Genomic DNA, 17,520 nt, shown 5'->3' with positions numbered 1-17,520 from the left:
TGTTCATGATCTGAATCTCAAGAGACAGTGGGTCATGCAGCAAGACAACGACCCTAAACACACAAGTCATTCTGCCAAAGAACGGTTAAAGAAGAATAAAGTTCATGTTTTGGAACGGCCGAGTCAAAGTCCTGACTTTAATCCAAAAGAAGTGTTATGGAAGAACCTGAAGCAAGAAGTTCATGTGAGGAAACACACCAACATCCCAGAGTTGAAGCTGTTCTGCACTGAGGAACGGGCTAAAACTCCTCCAAGCCGATGTGCAGGACTGATCAACAGTTACCGGAAACGCTTAGCTGAAGGAGCTCACACCAGATACTGTAAACAAAGGTTCACATACTTTTACCACTCACAGATACGTAATATTGGATCGTTTTCCTCAATAAATAAATGACGATGTAATATTTTTGTCTCATTTGTTGAATCTAATTTTAGGACTTGTGTGAAAATCTGATGTTTTAGATCATATTTATGCAGAAATATAGAAAAATCTAACGGGAAAAATTTTAAAGCACCACTGTGTGTGTGTGTGTGTGTGTGTGTGTGTGTGTGTGTGTGTGTGTGTGTGTTATATATGTATAATTTTAGACCCTACACAACTAACTTTCTCAAATAACTATTGTTGGGAACTTTGAGAAAAGCCTCCTGGGTGAAGCTGTGTTTAAGAAGACCGCAGGAGTATATTGCTAAGAATTTAAAATATGAAGTACTTTTAACGCTTTTTTAAAAATGTTCTAATTCATAACATGCTATTGATCGTGTCCACGTCTTTTATACCATTTTAAAATGATGATTAAAATCGAATGAACTGGCATACAGACTTTTTAATTTAAAAAAAAAAAAAAAAAAAAAAAGCAGTAATGAAGACAACCCCTTCTATGAACATTCCCAACATGTGACTGACTTGGACCCTTGTCCCCTGTGTCTGTGTCGCAGGTACCTGATCGAGCACGGCGCACAGGTGGGAGCGGTGAACAGCGAGGGGGAACTTCCTTTGGATGTGGCCACGGAGGAAGCCATGGAAAGGCTTCTAAAGGCAGAGATCAAAAAACAGGGTGAGGGGGGGGGGGAGGAGGAGGATAAATACGCTGAATGAACAAACAGAGCGAGAGAAGGAGAGACTTTACAATAAACAGATATGCAAACAGTAATAAAATAGGAAGACAATGGGCTGGAGAAAACTGATCCACGGGTCTGTGTTCAGTCTCTAAAAGGTACACACGGTCCCCCTCCAAAAGTATTGGAACAGCAAGGCCAGTCCTATTGTTTTCAAGCTATTTGGCTTCGAGACCAAACGATGAACGATTGTTTAACACCTCTTGGATGTAAACACGAGGAAGCGAATGTTGAAATTCTGATCTGTCGTGTCGTATTCACGTTTTCATCTCAACCCCTGCTGTCTGGAGTTTACCGTAGAGCTTTATAGTGGCTGCTAGTCAGATTCACTGCTAATCTGACAACACACACGTGCTATCGGACAAACGGTGTGTTTCCGTACGTGATCAGACTTACTGTAGATGTTCGTCAGCGGTGTCGTTCCGGAGCCACGTTCACCGCGTCGACTACGTTCCATCAGAGTGACGCTGGTGTCGGAGTTAAATTGCAGGGTTCCTCGGAATAGTGGCACTTTCATGCGTTCTGTATGGAGCAAAATCCTGTACCGTTAAATATTTCACCGCAATTTCTTTTCCCTAACCCCCCGTGGTATGTAGTAGGGGGGTGACCGACGATTCGTTTCCATGCATCGATTTAAAAGGCACCGATCGAAACGAATCGTGGCAGCAATCATAACCGGATCGTCGTCCGTTCTAATAGATAACGCTGTAAATAAACGAGTAGGCTAGCAGGATGATTTGCTCGTAACTCTGATACTTATCATTCTTTACGTCTGATACTTAAGAATACTTCCTTCTCTACGTCATCGTCACCCATGAATTTAACGGTAGGCCTACCCCCAGCAAAGACGACGTTCTGAGCGGAGTCGGTCCGAGCCTGCTAAACCGAATGGTATCGCGGCAGATTCAGTGGTATTGGCAAATATCGAAATCGTTGCCTTACAAATAATCGAAATGGTATGCTTTGGAAGCCTGAGGTTTACACCCCTAGTCTATAGTCACTAGTATGACTGATCGTGTGTGTGTGTGTGTGTGTTTGCGTTGTATGTTTTCATGTCATGGTATTGCATACCCATTTTGTCAGCATGAGAGAGAGAACATCGCTGTGTCGAATAGCAACTCGCCTCCTCTGCCTCGTTTCGTTGGGCCCGTGCGTAAGACACGGCGCCCTCTGCCTCGTTTCGTTGGGCCCGTGCGTAAGACACGGCGCCCTCTGCCTCGTTTCGTTGGGCCCGTGCATCCGACACGGCGCCCTCTGCCTCGTTTCGTTGGGCCCGTGATTGTTTTAAATCAAATCGGTTAGTGTGATGCGCGTCTGTTTTTCCGGGGCGTGTCAGACCGCAGTAGGAAACAGTGATGCCTTGAATTTGTTATTTAGTATCATCAGTTAAGGCACAATCTACCTTCAAACCATTGTTCCATATTAATAACGTTACCAGGAAATCCATGAGACACTGAAGGAGATTAAAATAATGTTAATTATGGGGGGGGGGAATGACCTTTTTATGCTCTAAATCCTGATCTTTTCTTACAACACAGTGTATTGATATTGCAGTGATTCTCTTTACTGTCAGTACAAACAAATGTGATATTTTATTCGTGTTGGTATCGCCTCGTGAAGCCTGTATCGGGATACGTCTTGTATCGTGGCTCTTGTGCATCACCTCATGCCTAACGTTTTATGACGTTTATTACCCACTCGAAGCTTGAAATGAATCCCAGTATCTCCAATGAAAAGCCAGCGGTTGTGTTGTAATCAAGCAGCTACAGCATGTGAAGCTAATCATAAATTGCACGTCAAAAAACAAACAAACCGTGTGGTAAGCTCAGGCTCGTTGTTTTTTTGTTTTTCCTGAAAAGCTATAAATAAATACATTTAAACATCAATCAGCCATAAGATTAAAACCACCTGCCTAATATTGTGTAAGTCTCCCTCGTGCTGCCGAAACAGCCCTGAGCCGTCGAGGCACGGACTCCACAAGACCTCTGAAGGTGTGCTGTGGTATCTGGCACCATGACGTTAGCAGCAGATCCTTTAAGTCATGTCAGCTGCGAGGTGAGACCTCCGTGGATCGGACTTGTTTGTCCAGAACATCTCACAGACGCGAGATCGGATTGAGATCTGGGGAATCCGGATACCGAGTCAACACCTTGAACTCTTTCTCATGCTCCTGAAACCGTCCCTGAACAATTTTCCTATGCTCTGACCCAGTCGTCCAGCCATCACCGTTCGGCCCCATGTTAGAGTCACTCAGATCCTTACGCTTGCCCATTTTTCCTGCTTCCAACACATCACATTTTGAGAGCTGACTGTTCTCTTGCTGCCTAATAAATATATCCCACCCCTTTACAGGTGCCATTGTAATGCGATAATCAAAGTTATTCACGTCACCTGTCAGTGGTTTTAATGTTATGGCTGATGTGTGTGTGTGTGTATACATAATGTAAATAAAATTCTAAGCTTACCCATGCATGTCTGTCAGGTGTGGACGTGGAGCATGCGAGGAGAGAGGAGGAGCGAGTGATGATGCAGGATGCCATGAATGTTTTGGCAGGAAGTGGTTCTCTGGTGCCTCATCCCAACACTAAGGCAACGCCACTGCACGTAGCCGCAGCTAAAGGCTACATTGAAGTGCTCAAGTGAGTGTACGCCGTGAACTGGCACTTCTAGTTTTTACAGGCTGAGGTAAAACAATATTTTGTTTGTGTGTGTGTGTGTGTGGGGCAGGGTGTTACTGAAGTGCAAGTTGGATGTGGACAGTAGGGACTGTGATGGTTGGACCGCTCTGCATGCCGCCGCTCACTGGGGGCAGGAGGAGGCGTGCGGTCTCCTCGTGGATCATATGTGTGACATGAACGCTGTCAACAACGTGGTGAGTGCATCAGTACTCTTTATATGTATATATTTTTCCCCCCTCATATACTTCAGTGTCCGTCTGATATTAAGGTACTTTCTGTGTAGGGTCAAACGGCTCTCGATGTTGCCGACGAGAATCTAGTGGACAAGTTGGAGGAGCTGCAAAAGAAGCAAAACGCAGTAAGTATGTGTGCTTGTGTGTGTTTGTGCAGTGTGGTATGTTCCACATGAGAAGCGCTATCTTATCACTTCGCTCTCTGGTTTATGTTCAAAGACCACTTTCACTCTTTCAAGAAAAGGTTATCTGTGCTGGAACGCACTCTGAGAGCCAGCAGTTTGTTATAACACACACACACACACACACACACACACACACACACACACACACACACACACACACACAGAGAGAGAGAGTAGAGTAAGTTATTGCAGGGCAATACTCCTCAAGCCAGGAGCCATATAAGGACCTCACACAATAGAGTGTCAGACTGTGTTTATTATATTACCTTTTGCTATTCTTTGCCAGTTACTTACATAAAGAAGGCTTACTGTAAGGCCGCTGAGGCCTGTTCGACGGTCAGGGTTTTAGGGAGAGACGGGGTGGTGGGTTTTATTGCCGTTTCATCCTGCCGTCATGTCCAAATCTTCAGATGCGTATAGAGAAACTGAAGATCCAGATGCCTGTTATTGAAACCAGTCCACCCATCTCTATGGCACCAGTCCGTCCTCGCAGGTAACACACACATACTCTCTCTCTCTCTCTCTCTTACTCACACACATACACACACGGAGTGTGACTCAGATGCGGTCTGCATGTTGTTTCACCCACCAGCTCTGGCCTCACAAAAAGGACACAGTATTTGAATTGCATGTGTAAACATAAACACAGACACGAAGATGGCTAAAATGGAGGTCTTGAGGGATTTGGAGATAAATTCAGAGGGATGAGTGACCTGGTGAATAGTATATTAGTGATTTCGAACCTCGTGTATATGTGTGTAAGATGCACCGTGCTGTCCGATCTTCATTTCAGTATGGTTTCGTTTTCATGTGCGAATTTTTCGGTCTAGTAGACGAAGCACATATTCCCGAAGGTATCGGAACCCCAATGTGAACGACACATGTGGTCGTTAGAAAATTTGCGGTTAACGCACCGGATCCTAAATTGGGGCGCCAATACCTTTCGCACCCGTAGCCGAAACCGCCTGCGCACTCATTCGCTTCACCTGTTGTGTTGCTCTCACCGATTGGCTGGTTTGCATGTCACTCGTACTCTGCCGGCGGTGTTGGACCGCCCCTGCAGGACGTCCATCTCTCGTATGAGCAGCAAGGAGAAGATCACGTTGCACGAGAGAGAGAAGCACCCCCCGCCGTCCGCCCTCCAGACTCCGCCCACGGAGGAAGAGGAGGAGGAGCAGCCGAACACCCAGAGCCGTCCAGGTGCACCGTCCAAAGCGTCCAGCAGCTCCAGCTCCGAGGAGGAGAGCGAATCGGAGAGCGATGCTGAATCAGGTGAGATTTGTGGAGTTCTGACATTGTGACTGACACTGTGGAAGCAGACGGACGGGGCACGCGCAGTATTTAGTCCGTCTAGTTTTCCACAAAAACGTGTTCTGGAATATGAATTATGAAAGTGTGTATTATAAATACGGAGGCATATTTGATGGGGTTCATCTTCAGTAAAGCCAGTAAACCGTTTACTCGTGTAGGGTTGCAAGCAGTTTCAAATGCAAACTGGTTAAACTGGCATGCGAGTTCGGTCTGAGCGCCAGGGAACAGAACAGGAGTGCTGTGATGTATATGATGTTGTTTTTGGATATCTTGGCTGAAGATTACAAAAGAAATCTGAATACAGTTCACAAAATACTTGTGATTTTTAAATTGACTTTTTATTTAATTATTCATTTATTACATTTTGGGCAACACAGTGGTGCAGCGGGCGCTATTACCGCCTCATGGGTTCACCGTCCTGTCCTCCCCGCGTTACCGTCCTGTCCTCCCCGCGTTACCGTCCTGTCCTCCCCGCGTTATCGTCCTGTCCTCCCCGCCTTTCCGTCCTGTCCTCCCCGCCTTTCCGTCCTGTCCTCCCCGTGTTACCGTCCAGTCCTTCCCGCCTTTCCGTCCTGTCCTCCCCGTCCTGTCCTCCCCGTCCTGTCCTCCCCGTGTTACCGTCCTGTCCTCCCCGTGTTACCGTCCTGTCCTCCCCGCCTTTCCGTCCTGTCCTCCCCGCCTTTCCGTCCTGTCCTCCCCGTCCTGTCCTCCCCGCGTTACCGTCCTGTCCTCCCCGCCTTTCCGTCCTGTCCTCCCCGCGTTACCGTCCTGTCCTCCCCGCTTTTCCGTCCTGTCCTCCCCGTCCTGTCCTCCCCGCCTTTCCGTCCTGTCCTCCCCGCCTTTCCGTCCTGTCCTCCCTGCCTTTCCGTCCTGGCCTCCCCGCGTTACCGTCTTGCCCTCCCCGCCTTACTGGCTGTCCTCCCCTTTTCTTTTTCTAGTCAGCTTAAATTTGTGCAATATGAAACCAAATCAGAGCAAATACAAAACAAAGCAGTATCTATTTGAATCTGAAATGGTCAGGGCGAGGCAAACGAACTAATACTGTGGAAAAATACCCGCGTATCAGAACACAGCACAGGAGTTACTCGTGTTTTGGATTCATTTAGAAGCCTCTTGTGTGTCTATTTCAGAAAAGGCAAAAACCAGGGAGTTGATCAACAACTTGAACAACAAGCGCAACAGCGCTGCTCCTATAACGAGCACGACCAGCAGCACCGGCACCACCGGCACCAGCAGCACCAGCACAACAAACCAGGTTAAAAAGGTGCATCATAAAAGCTCTGTACTGCAAACCTGCACAAACACCACAGCAGCACATCATGATCCGAAACGCACGTGAGGATGAGATTATTCGGGCAGGACACGGTGGTTTGGAGCGTTTCGAAAACTCTGAACCTTTAAATGTGACATTTTCCATGTTTAGAACAGCCGCTGTTTTTCAATAGACTGGAAAAGGAGACTGGTTTAAGGTGCCGTTAAGACGAGCCGAAAATGTTCGAGTGAATGTGTTTGGGTTTACTTTTATCCCCTTACATTGTGCTGTACACGTCCACATAACAAATAACGTGCTACACAAGAACATACCATGACTTACGGTATCCACTCGCCTTTCATTTCATCATATTAATTACATTTCTTTCTAAGAGCTGTACTTTTTTTTTTTTTTATTTTTTTATTTTTTTTTTTTTTAGATTTTCAACTTTCACTCCTAATGGCACAGTGTTGTACTTTCTAAGCTAAGGGGCTTTTGTGTGTGTGTGTGTGTGTGTGTGTGTGTGTGTGTGTGTGTGTGTGTGTTTAGCCGGAACCGACACGGCCTGCAGCGAGCGAGGCTCCCGGTTCATGGAGGACGTCTCTGCGCAAAGCGGGCAGCTCGGTAACATTGGGAACCTCAGGCGTGTCTGATGCAGCCACGGAAAACCCACGGGGCACCGAAAACACCTCAAGCGTCGGGATGTCCCGCTCTGCCTCCAGTCCGAGACTCAGCTCAGACACTGACACGAAGGTAACACCCATGCACACGCGTTCATACTCATACACACACTCCTAGTTCTCCTGGTTCTTTTGCGTTCTTTTATCAAGCACCCCCTGCTGGCAGGTAATGTAATTTTTTTTTTTTTTTTTTTTTTTTTTTCTTCTTTTCTTCTGGTCTGCTAGTAGGTGTTACTGACCGCACACGATATATACACTACGTCCACACACCGGTTAAGTGTCAACATTGTTAACGTTCTGGAGTCATCTCCTGCCAGCTCAAACGGATGAAAACGTGTGTTCGTTGCCCGGAGTGTTCCAGAGCTCACGCTAAATCTTAGCAGTTTTTTATTTTTATTTTACTACACCGCTGCTGTTTTTCAGCTTGGACAAGTACTGACACTGAGAGTTCCACATGAGGCAGGATGGAAAGCTCAAATTACACGTTTTGTAAGCAGTTTTACTCGTTAGTAGTGGTTTTACCGGTTCTCGGCGGGGGGGGGGGGGGGGGACAAACACAAACACCAAATCTAGATTTTTATTTATTTTTGTTTTTATTTTTTGCTGTTAATTTGAATGCATTCCTATTTCTCTGTTAGTTAGAGTACCATTTGTATAGCTACAAATCACGTTTTTTTTTTGTTAATGCAGTCAGGTTTGTTGCTCAAGTAAGGTAAAGAGTTGAGCGTGTTCAGTCGTTTTTTTTTTTTTTTTTGTGTGTGGTTTTTTTTTGTTTTTTTTAAAAGACAGCCAGCGACTCGGTTATTTCATCCGGAGGGAATTCATTCCACCACCAACATAAACACATGTTCTCTGCCTCCTCTGTGCAGGAGCCCAGGTTAGCCCGAGTGCAGCCCACACCGTCCAGACGCCTGTTCAGCGTTGGAGACAGCAACACCACCGGTAGCACCTCAGACAACCCCAGCAGGTCTGTGTGAATGAGAAAACAGCCAGTACGTCCTGGTTTTATTATTTACCCAGACGAGACGTGTGATTTTGATCTTGTGCACAGCTGGTTGAGCAGGAGCTCGTCCTACACACGAAGGCTGAACAGCCAGTCAGGCAGTGAGCCGGCAGCACAGAACCCTTCTTTACCTCGTAGGTTAGTACCCCTAACACCCCCCCCACACACACACACACACACACACACACACACACGCGTGCACCATGAGCATGTGTATGACCTGCTTTTAACTCTGTGTCTCTGACTCCAGCTCATCTTATGGAAGGAAACTCGATGACCCCACACAGGGAACATCTGGACTCAGTCGCCTCAACAGTATAGTGGCTCAGAGGTGTGTGTGTTTGCACTAGCAGTATTCAGAATACTGTAAAGTAAATTATGAATATTATAAATTCTGGACTGAAAGCACAGTGGCTTAGTGGTCAGCAACGTATGCCTCGCACCTCCCCATGGTTTTGGCTTCAAAGGTTTGCATGTTCTCCCCGTGCTTCGGGGGTTTCCTCCGGGTACTCCGGTTTCCTCCCCAGGTCCAAAAATGTGCATTGTAGGCTGGTTAGCATTTCCAAATTGTCCATAGGGTGTGAATGGGTACATGATTGTACCTCGCAATGGGTTTGGCACCGCGTCCAGGGTGTTCCGAGTCTCTTGGGATAGGCTCCAGGCTCCCCAGCAACCCTGTGTAGGGTAAAGCGCTACAGAAAATGGAAGGATTGATAAGTTTGTTTCAGTACAGTTAATATACGAAAAAATTAGACACTCCTTTTGTGAGATGGACCTTTTAATTACAGGTGCATCTCAAAAAATTTTAATATCGTGGAAAAGGAATTTTTTTGTTTTTTTTTTCTTTCTTTTCTTCTTTTTTCCCCATAATTTAAATCGCATTGCACACGTCACTGTCGGTTATCTTGGAGTCATCACCTGTTCAGCTTCGTTAGAGAAAATGCTCGAGATATCTTTTATTCGTGTTTTATTATTATTATTTTTTTAATTTTTTTTTTTGGTAAATTAGTGTTAAATTCTTGCGTCTTTTCCAGACACGTTATATATCGACGCCTTTCACGAGTCACTCCTTTATAAAGTGACCCTCTGCAGGCAGTTTCCTACACTGGCCTCTAAAATTTGAATTCGGGTTCAGTGTACTAACAGCGCATCCTTTCTGCTCGCGCAGGTTAGCTCAGGAAGAGTCCGAAAAGAAGGAACCCGTCTCCACGACGACGACTACGACAGCAAGCGAGCAGGAGACGAAGCAGCGGAGGAGGTGAGTGTAATCGAGCCGGTGTGTTTGTGACATTATTATTATTATTATTATTATTATTATTATTATTGGTCTGGCTGAGGATAAATTGCAGTCAATCTCATTTAATAGAGCTGTAATTAAACATACTGTGTACAGTGTCTTATCCAGCCGGTGTGTGTGTGTGTGTGTGCGCAGATCATATCTTACCCCAGTACGTGATGAAGAGGCTGAAGCTCAGAGGAAAGCTCGCTCCAGACATGCACGTCAGTCCAGACGCTCTACTCAGGTTCGCTTGATGTTAAACTCGTGACCTTTGACCCAGTCAGGACAATACGCACCACCTATATGATGATAATTCCGTAGATTTATATAGCTCTTTTCTAGGCACTCAAAGCACTTTTACTTTGTATGGGGGGGATCTCCTCAGCCACGTCCACCTGGATGATACACACAGCCAGCCATAGTGCAGAGTGAAGCTCTGCCATAGAGGAGATTATTAGGGGGCCGTGATAGAGAAGGGCCAATGGGGGAATTTCACCAGGACACCGGGGTTATACCCCTACTCTTTTACGAGAAGTGTCCTGGGATTTTTAATGACCACAGAGAGTCCTTGTTTTAACGTCTCATCCGAAAGACTAATGAACGTTAAGTTAGTTTTATCCTTTCAGTGCACTGCGAACATCAATGGCCGCTTTAACTTGTCAGTGCTGGCAAGCGACCATGGTATAAGCGGGACGATCCACGCCTAGGGGTGCGTTACGCGGTTTTAATGCACTCCGCTTCACATCGGATGGTTATTGCGTCCACATCACGCGTCAAAAACGCGGAACGCACACCTAGCCATGGATTCACTGATTATCCCTTTCATACATACACAACCAGTCAAAAGTTTAGACACTCATTCTGTATTTTTATTTCTTTTCCCACAGTTTGGAATAATAATAATACAGTCATCAAACTCTGGAGTAACACAAATGGAACTATGGGAATCATGTGATCAAAAATCCTAGATAAATCAAAATAATTTCATATTTTAGCATCTTCAAAGTCGACGCCCTAGAATTTCCAGAAATGTATTCTTGGCGTTTTCTCGATCGATTTCTTGAGGAATTTCCCTATATATATATATATATATATATATATATATATATATATATATATATATATATATATATATATATATATATATATATATATATATATATACATACATACATACATACATACATACATACATACATACATATATATATATATATATATATATATATATATATATATATATATATATATATATATATATATATATATATATATATATATATACATACATATATATACACGCACACACACGCGCACACATTAGTGTTGGTGTATGCATGTCTGATGGGTTTTTTTTTTTTCTTCTTCTCTTTCTGTTTTTTTCCTCCAGGGTGTTACACTTACTGACCTCCAGGAAGCAGAGAAGACAATAAAGACTGAAATCAAGGGAAAAGAGAGGACTAAAGAGGAAGAGGAGAAAGAAGCGAAGCAGAAGAAGGGAGAGGAAGGGGTAAGAAAGGTTGAGATTGTTGACCTGAGATCTAAGACGGTTCAGTGCATGTTAAGTGCATCTCACAACATTGTTTCAGATTTATTATCCGGAGCTTTTATTTATTTATTTATTTATTAAGCTACACATCATACACATTGAAGGTCATGATATTTTCAGAACATACATTTTGTTGTGTGTGTGTGTGTGTGTGTGTGTGTGTGTGTGTGTGTGTGTTCAGGAGGTGAGTTGGAGGTCTCGTATTGCGAACTTGCAGAAGTCGGATCTGCTGGGACTCACTCACCCTCCTGGTGCACCTCGTCCTGCTGACAAGAGAGGTGACCTTTACTGCCTATTGACCTTTGGTCCTCTGAGCAATCCAGATGTGTTCTTTTTTTTTACCTTTTTACATTTCTACATTGTGTGTGTGTGTGTGTGTGTGTGTGTGTGTGCGCGCGTGTGTGTGTAGATGCAGAGGACGCTATGGCTGAAATTGAGGAGCGTGTGAGGGAGAGGAGGAGAGCGAGAGCTAGGAGGAGAGAAAGATTAGGAGAGGTGAGCGACATGGAAGGAGAGCAGTGTGTTCATGTTCTGAATGAACGAGTGCCAGGGCGGAGGTTTGACCCCCCTTTTTTTTTTTATTAGGGTGAAGATAACGAGCCCAGCGCAGAGGACGAGAGCGGTGGTGGGCCGGACCTACAGGTTTGAGTGACAGGATCGCTAAAGCCCTTTTTTTTTCTTTTTTTTTCTTTTTTTTTTTTTCCTTTTTTTTTTTCTTTTTTTAAATCTACGTTTATGTATTTTCTTCTTGACGGTTTATATACTCTGTGTGCATACGCACAAACTCTGATATTCACATCTCTCTCTCTCTCTCTCTCTCCTTCTCTCTCTCTGTCTTGATACAGACAGACAGATATATTAGCAGCAGGTATGTCTTTGACATTTGACCTTTTGGTTTATTTAGTTGAGCAGCAATCAGACTGACATCATCAGTCTCTCTCTCTCTCTCTCAGGTCTAATCCAGCCCTCAATGACTGTCTCATGGCAGGGGGATCAGATGTTAAAGATTATAAAAGGGTAGGTGCCTTCTTTTTTTTGTCCCCAGGGAAATTAAGCCTGTGTGTATTTTCCGTATGATTATTGACTCTGAGTGCGTGTGTGTGCGTGTGCGCGCGCGCGCGTGTGTGTTTGCACTAGTTGTTTGAGAAGTTGTCCAGGGAGAACACTCAGCTGCAGTCTCAGCTACAGGACACACTGAGGAGCGTGTCTGTGACTAGAATGGAGCTGGAGAAAGCGACCCAGGTAAACAAACGCTCCGAGTCACGGCACATTTCAAATCCCGGCGTCGTGTCCGGCTCTCGTTACGTTCTAACAGGAAGTGTGTTTGTGTGATCCAGAGACAGGAGAGGTTCAGTGACTGCACCGCTCTTTTGGAGTTGGAGAAAAAGGTGTGTGTTTGTTTGTTTGTTTGCTTGTTAATTTTTTCCCGCTTGTCCTCTTCTCCAGTCGAGCCAAGCGTCGCGTTGTCATTCCTCCGTATATCTCATGCACATCGGAACAAAATGTAGTCTCTTCAGGATTACGGTGAAGATTAGAACAATAGAGAAGCACAGAAGAGTTGTAAGAGCCAGAGTATGGGTTATTTATTTATTTATTTATTTATTTATTAAAAAGGGATCATTTGCGGTTGGTGTTTTAGGGGTTAGTTAGGTGTTCACGGAAGAGGCGGGTCTTTAGCTGTGTTTTGAAGATAGTGACCGATTCTGCGGTCCGGATTGAGGTTGGAAGTTCATCCCAAAACCGAGGGACAAATAGTGTGAAGGTTCTGGAACGGGAGTTTCATGAGGATTTTTTAAAACCCTTAAAACTTCAGTCTTGCGACAGACAAGCGTTCGCCCTGTCGTCCACAGATTCCCATTTCCAATTCGAGTCATGAGAGAACGCTTGGCTTTGCTCTCGGGGTGAGAGTGGTGAGAGGGATGGCATACTCTCTCGACCCGGTCAGTCACAGCGACACTAGCCAGTCGTTAGCTCGGTGTATGCGGAAGAGGGCAGATAGCGCTTCCCTCCGAGCGTGTCACAGCCTGAACTACAGCCCGAGTGAATGATGCATTAAACACGCAGGGCAGTAAACACACAGGTCAGCGGTTTAATGGTGTAAACACCGTGCAGAAATCTTTGAACATTTTTTTTTAGTACCCTATTGAAGGATCCATAATTTGGCAGTGGGCATACATACATAAACGTAGATTTAATAAATAAATAAATAAAAAGGGCTTTAATGGGCAGTGGTGGCTTGGCGGTTAAGGCTCTGGGTTACTGATCGGAAGGTCGTGGGTTCAAGCCCCAGCACTGCCGAGCTGCCACTGTTGGGCCCTTGAGCAAGGCCCTTAATCCTCTCTGCTCCAGGGGGCGCTGTATCATGGCCGACCCTGCACTCTGACCCCAACTTCCTGACATGCTGGGGTATGCGAAGAAAAGAATTTCACTGTGCTGTAATGAATACGTGACCAATAAAGACTCGTCATCATTCTCGTTATAATTTATCCGTCCGTGGAAATGATTACAAGCGCTGTATGATCACACGGGCCGTGCGGCATCGCCGGTCACACGATACACAGTGGTACAATTAATAACCAACTGCCGATTCACTGCTTTTGTATGATGATGATCACATGATGATGAACACTAGACTCGTTTAATAAGCACGCACGCGGTGGAAATAAAACGGCCGCGTGTTCAGCAGTTTCACCTCAAGTGACGTTCTACTAAAAGCTCTGTAATCTCCTGCGCAGATTCACTCCGAACTTTTAAAAATCTCTGCTTGCGTCAGATTTACCGCCCGATAATCTCTCACTCTCTCTTGTTTTGGGGTTGTTGTCTTTTTTCTGTCTCTCTCAGGAGAAGGGGATGTTGGAGAGACGTGCAGCGGAGTTAGAGGAGGAGCTGAAAGTAAGAACAGTACACATCCGGGACATTTATTTATTTATTTATTTATTTATTTATTTATTTTATTTAGTCCCACCCATCCATTTTTTTCACCCCCTACCAAGCGAACACGTCACGCATTAGCTCAAACTCGTGTGTGTGTGTGTGTGTGTTGGTGTTTTTAGGTATTGGGGGATCTGAAAGCGGATAACCAGAGGCTGAAGGACGAAAATGGAGCGCTCATCCGAGTGATCAGCAAGCTCTCGAAATAGACGGCGAGAAAGCGCAAGAGAACGGATGAGAAGGAGAACAGAAAATAGACAGAGGCTCAGAGAGAGAGACAATCCACCCCTTTCCCCACATCCTCACATCCTGTGCCAAAGAATTAGTTGTGTGTGTGTGTGTGTGTGTGTGTGTGTGTGTGAGAGAGAGAGAACGAAGGAATGATGGAGCACTTCACTTTTTTTTTTATTATATACATATATAAAAATGTGCACCGTTTAAACAAACTGCATTTTGACCTGATCCCTACCTGTCTGACCAAGGACGCACGTGTGTGTGTGTGTGTGTGTGTCTGTGTATGTACACACAATAAGCTACCCCGTAACACATGCACAATCAGTATGACCTGCATTTGCCCATATGTTCAGGAGACTAGTTGGAAATGATGTATGCGCACACTTGGCCAGCTTACACACACACACACACACACACACACACACACACACACACACACACACACAGGTGGTCACATGAGTGCCACACGCATTCCACACCTCTCAGGCTCTTTTAGGTCTGCAGTAATTTTGCACTTTGCATATACTTCTCTCTCTCTCTCTCTCTCTCTCTCACTCACACACACACACACACACACACACACACACACACACACACACACGCGCGCGCGCGCACACACATGCTGGTTTAGTCTCTTCTTATGCGAGTTTCCAATTCTATGACCACTTTGTTAGCCAGTAGTGGCTGAAAGTATAGCCACACAACACTACGATCAATAACGAGACCAGTACACTTCTCTCTCACACACACACACACACACACACACACACACACACACACACACACGAACAGTTGTGCACAAGCCTATCATGCTATGCATTGTGTATTTTCCTTCACGTATTGATATAAAGGTGAAGAAATAGAATCATTGTTTTCATGTGTTTGCGTGTGCATCAGTTCCTCGCACCTGTTATTGGGGGACGAGGATGGTAACTTTGTTTATTATATAAATGGACAAATATTATTCCCTTAAAATAATAATGTCATCAAAAGTAACGTGATACCCATGTGTTTTTAATATATGTGTATATACATATATGTGTATATACATTATATATATATATAAACAAATGAATTTCAGCACTTAATAAAAGGTTGTGTGTATTTATAGCTTAGTGTCGAGTATTTTAACATGTTCACAGTTGGAGGTGGTTGTTGTTGTTGTTTTTTTTTTCCCTGCTTCTAGAGCACTGATTCCTAACTGTAAGTCCAGTCCTGGGGTTTCCTAATTAGCTGTTCAGCTGTGTTGACACGACGGTCTTGCATCGTAAGAATGATGTGTTGAAATGGTGCGTGTCGGAGGGTTTGATATCGTTTACGTTTAAACGCGGATACGCGTTCGCTTTTTCGTTTCAGATCGAAGAGCAGTCCCATCGTAGCCTATAGATGGACAAATGCTTTTGCTTTACGTTAGGGATGACATTCCGTTGTTGCTGGGTTGTATTGCTCTTATGTTGGTGCAAAGGCGCAGTAGGGAAATAGTTTTCTTACTACTACAATTGCCCTGGAGATGATGTAGGACGTGAAGAAAATAATCGTGTAAGCGACGCCATCAGGACAAAGTGGAAGCCGGGCTGGACTGATTGGTTTTAAATGGGCTTCCTGTGAGTATTTTATAGACACGCCCCCAATGCGCCTTCACTCCACTCCCACCCATGTCAGTCATGGCGGAATTCGGTAGGCGCCCGGCGCAGCCGGATACTTTTCCTGTGAACATGTAAATCACGTCATTCTTTTCTAGCCGTTTTCCGTACCGCTTATCCTACACCGGCTCGCGAGGGAGCCTGGAGCCTATCCCAGGGAATTCGGGGCACGAAGCGGGGAACAACAATACTATGGATGGGGGCCGGCCCATCGCAACCCACGATCACGCGTTTATACGCTACAGAGAATTTGGAAATGCCGTTCAGCCTTCAACACGTCTTTGGATTGAGGGAGGAAACCGGAGGACCCGGAAGAAACCACCGAACCACAGGGAGAACATCCAGACTACACGCGCACAGAGCGGAGGCAGAATTTGAACCGCCAACCACAGGGGTGCGAGGCAAACGTGCTAACCACTAACGTCCACTATCGCCCTGGCGCTTTTCCAAGAAGGAACTACTTTGCGTATATGGTTGGGAATGGGAGCGTTGGGAACAGAGGAATAAAATCGTTCCGATGTTGAACTTCACCTTTGCGACCACTAGCGCTCCAATCTTAAGCGTGACAAGTGCACCTTTTAATCTTTTTATGAAAAAGAACAGTCTCTTTTTAGTTTGGTGTCGAGTACGTTAAGCTGCTGACCGTTGTTTTTGTCATTACACATCCTTCTTCATCATCTTCATGAGTCATGAGACCACCAGCCCTCCAAAGTTTGACATTTTCCCAACACCTGAAGCAACTCATTAAGGGCTTGCTAATAAGCTGATGAACAGCTGGGTGTTGATGGTTGGGAAAATGTCAGACTCTGCATGGTGTGAGGTCTCCAGGACTTGAGTTAAAAACCTCCTGGTCTAGACGTACCAAACCTCAGTACGTTAGACAACCATTCATTCAGTCATCATGTCCATAAGTCTGCCTCTGTTCGTCTCTCTCTCACTCGCTTTGTGCCTGCCCACCAGATGTCCTGCATCCTTTTGGGGGAGGAACAGCTGGGGCAATGGGCGCAACATTCCCATAGTGTGTGTGTTAGAAAGAGCAAGGGACAAAGTGGAATGCGGACAAACTGGGTGCACGAAATGCGTCAAGCCTGATGATTGACTAGAAATAGAAATGAGCGAACCAGTCTCTTCTTTTTCCTCCTCGTTTATCTTCTCAAACGTCTCATTGACGACATCTGTTCTTGTTGACCGATGTGCGTCTTTCACCAAACAGGAGCGACTTTCCCATCCATGTCTCTGATGGATTTTACATGCACGTGGATGTTTATAGACGTGCCTGGAGAGCTGAATGACCTTTGGGAGAATGCTACCTTCATCATCTCTACCCTCATCTGTTTGTCCCATCTATTCACACACTGGTAGTCTGCCCACTGTCCTACAAGGACACAATGTAGCTGCTGACAGTAAGCGCAGTTCCTAATAAGGT

The 17,520-nt window shown here is 45.2% G+C and overlaps 1 protein-coding gene across 4 annotated transcripts in view; it reads left to right on the top strand.

The window, feature by feature from the left end:
- The window catches only part of zmp:0000001167 (protein phosphatase 1 regulatory subunit 12A), a 37,325-nt gene extending 21,764 nt beyond the window's left edge, over window positions 1–15,561 (top strand). Inside the window, exons 3-25 of one of the 4 annotated variants that reach the window (XM_017484975.3) lie at window positions 937–1,055; window positions 3,599–3,755; window positions 3,844–3,988; window positions 4,078–4,152; window positions 4,623–4,705; window positions 5,300–5,484; window positions 6,654–6,787; window positions 7,325–7,528; window positions 8,325–8,422; window positions 8,507–8,596; window positions 8,709–8,789; window positions 9,627–9,716; window positions 9,891–9,981; window positions 11,128–11,247; window positions 11,468–11,564; window positions 11,696–11,781; window positions 11,872–11,928; window positions 12,132–12,154; window positions 12,240–12,303; window positions 12,424–12,528; window positions 12,624–12,674; window positions 14,128–14,178; window positions 14,340–15,561. In XM_017484975.3, coding sequence (XP_017340464.1) covers window positions 937–1,055; window positions 3,599–3,755; window positions 3,844–3,988; window positions 4,078–4,152; window positions 4,623–4,705; window positions 5,300–5,484; window positions 6,654–6,787; window positions 7,325–7,528; window positions 8,325–8,422; window positions 8,507–8,596; window positions 8,709–8,789; window positions 9,627–9,716; window positions 9,891–9,981; window positions 11,128–11,247; window positions 11,468–11,564; window positions 11,696–11,781; window positions 11,872–11,928; window positions 12,132–12,154; window positions 12,240–12,303; window positions 12,424–12,528; window positions 12,624–12,674; window positions 14,128–14,178; window positions 14,340–14,426 — 2,293 coding nt within the window. In that variant the 3' untranslated portion in view covers window positions 14,427–15,561. Of the gene's footprint in view, window positions 1–936; window positions 1,056–3,598; window positions 3,756–3,843; window positions 3,989–4,077; window positions 4,153–4,622; window positions 4,706–5,275; window positions 5,485–6,653; window positions 6,788–7,324; window positions 7,529–8,324; window positions 8,423–8,506; window positions 8,597–8,708; window positions 8,790–9,626; window positions 9,717–9,890; window positions 9,982–11,127; window positions 11,248–11,467; window positions 11,565–11,695; window positions 11,782–11,871; window positions 11,929–12,131; window positions 12,155–12,239; window positions 12,304–12,423; window positions 12,529–12,623; window positions 12,675–14,127; window positions 14,179–14,339 lie in introns of all 4 variants that reach the window. The other 3 variants (XM_053685940.1, XM_017484974.3, XM_017484972.3) reach the window with 3 other exon arrangements.
- The last annotated feature ends 1,959 nt before the right edge of the window (window positions 15,562–17,520 follow it).

The sequence above is a fragment of the Ictalurus punctatus genome, chromosome 14 (assembly GCF_001660625.3).
Source record: "Ictalurus punctatus breed USDA103 chromosome 14, Coco_2.0, whole genome shotgun sequence".
Taxonomy (NCBI): Eukaryota; Metazoa; Chordata; class Actinopteri; order Siluriformes; family Ictaluridae; genus Ictalurus; species Ictalurus punctatus.
This window is presented reverse-complemented; position numbering and strand designations above follow the sequence as displayed.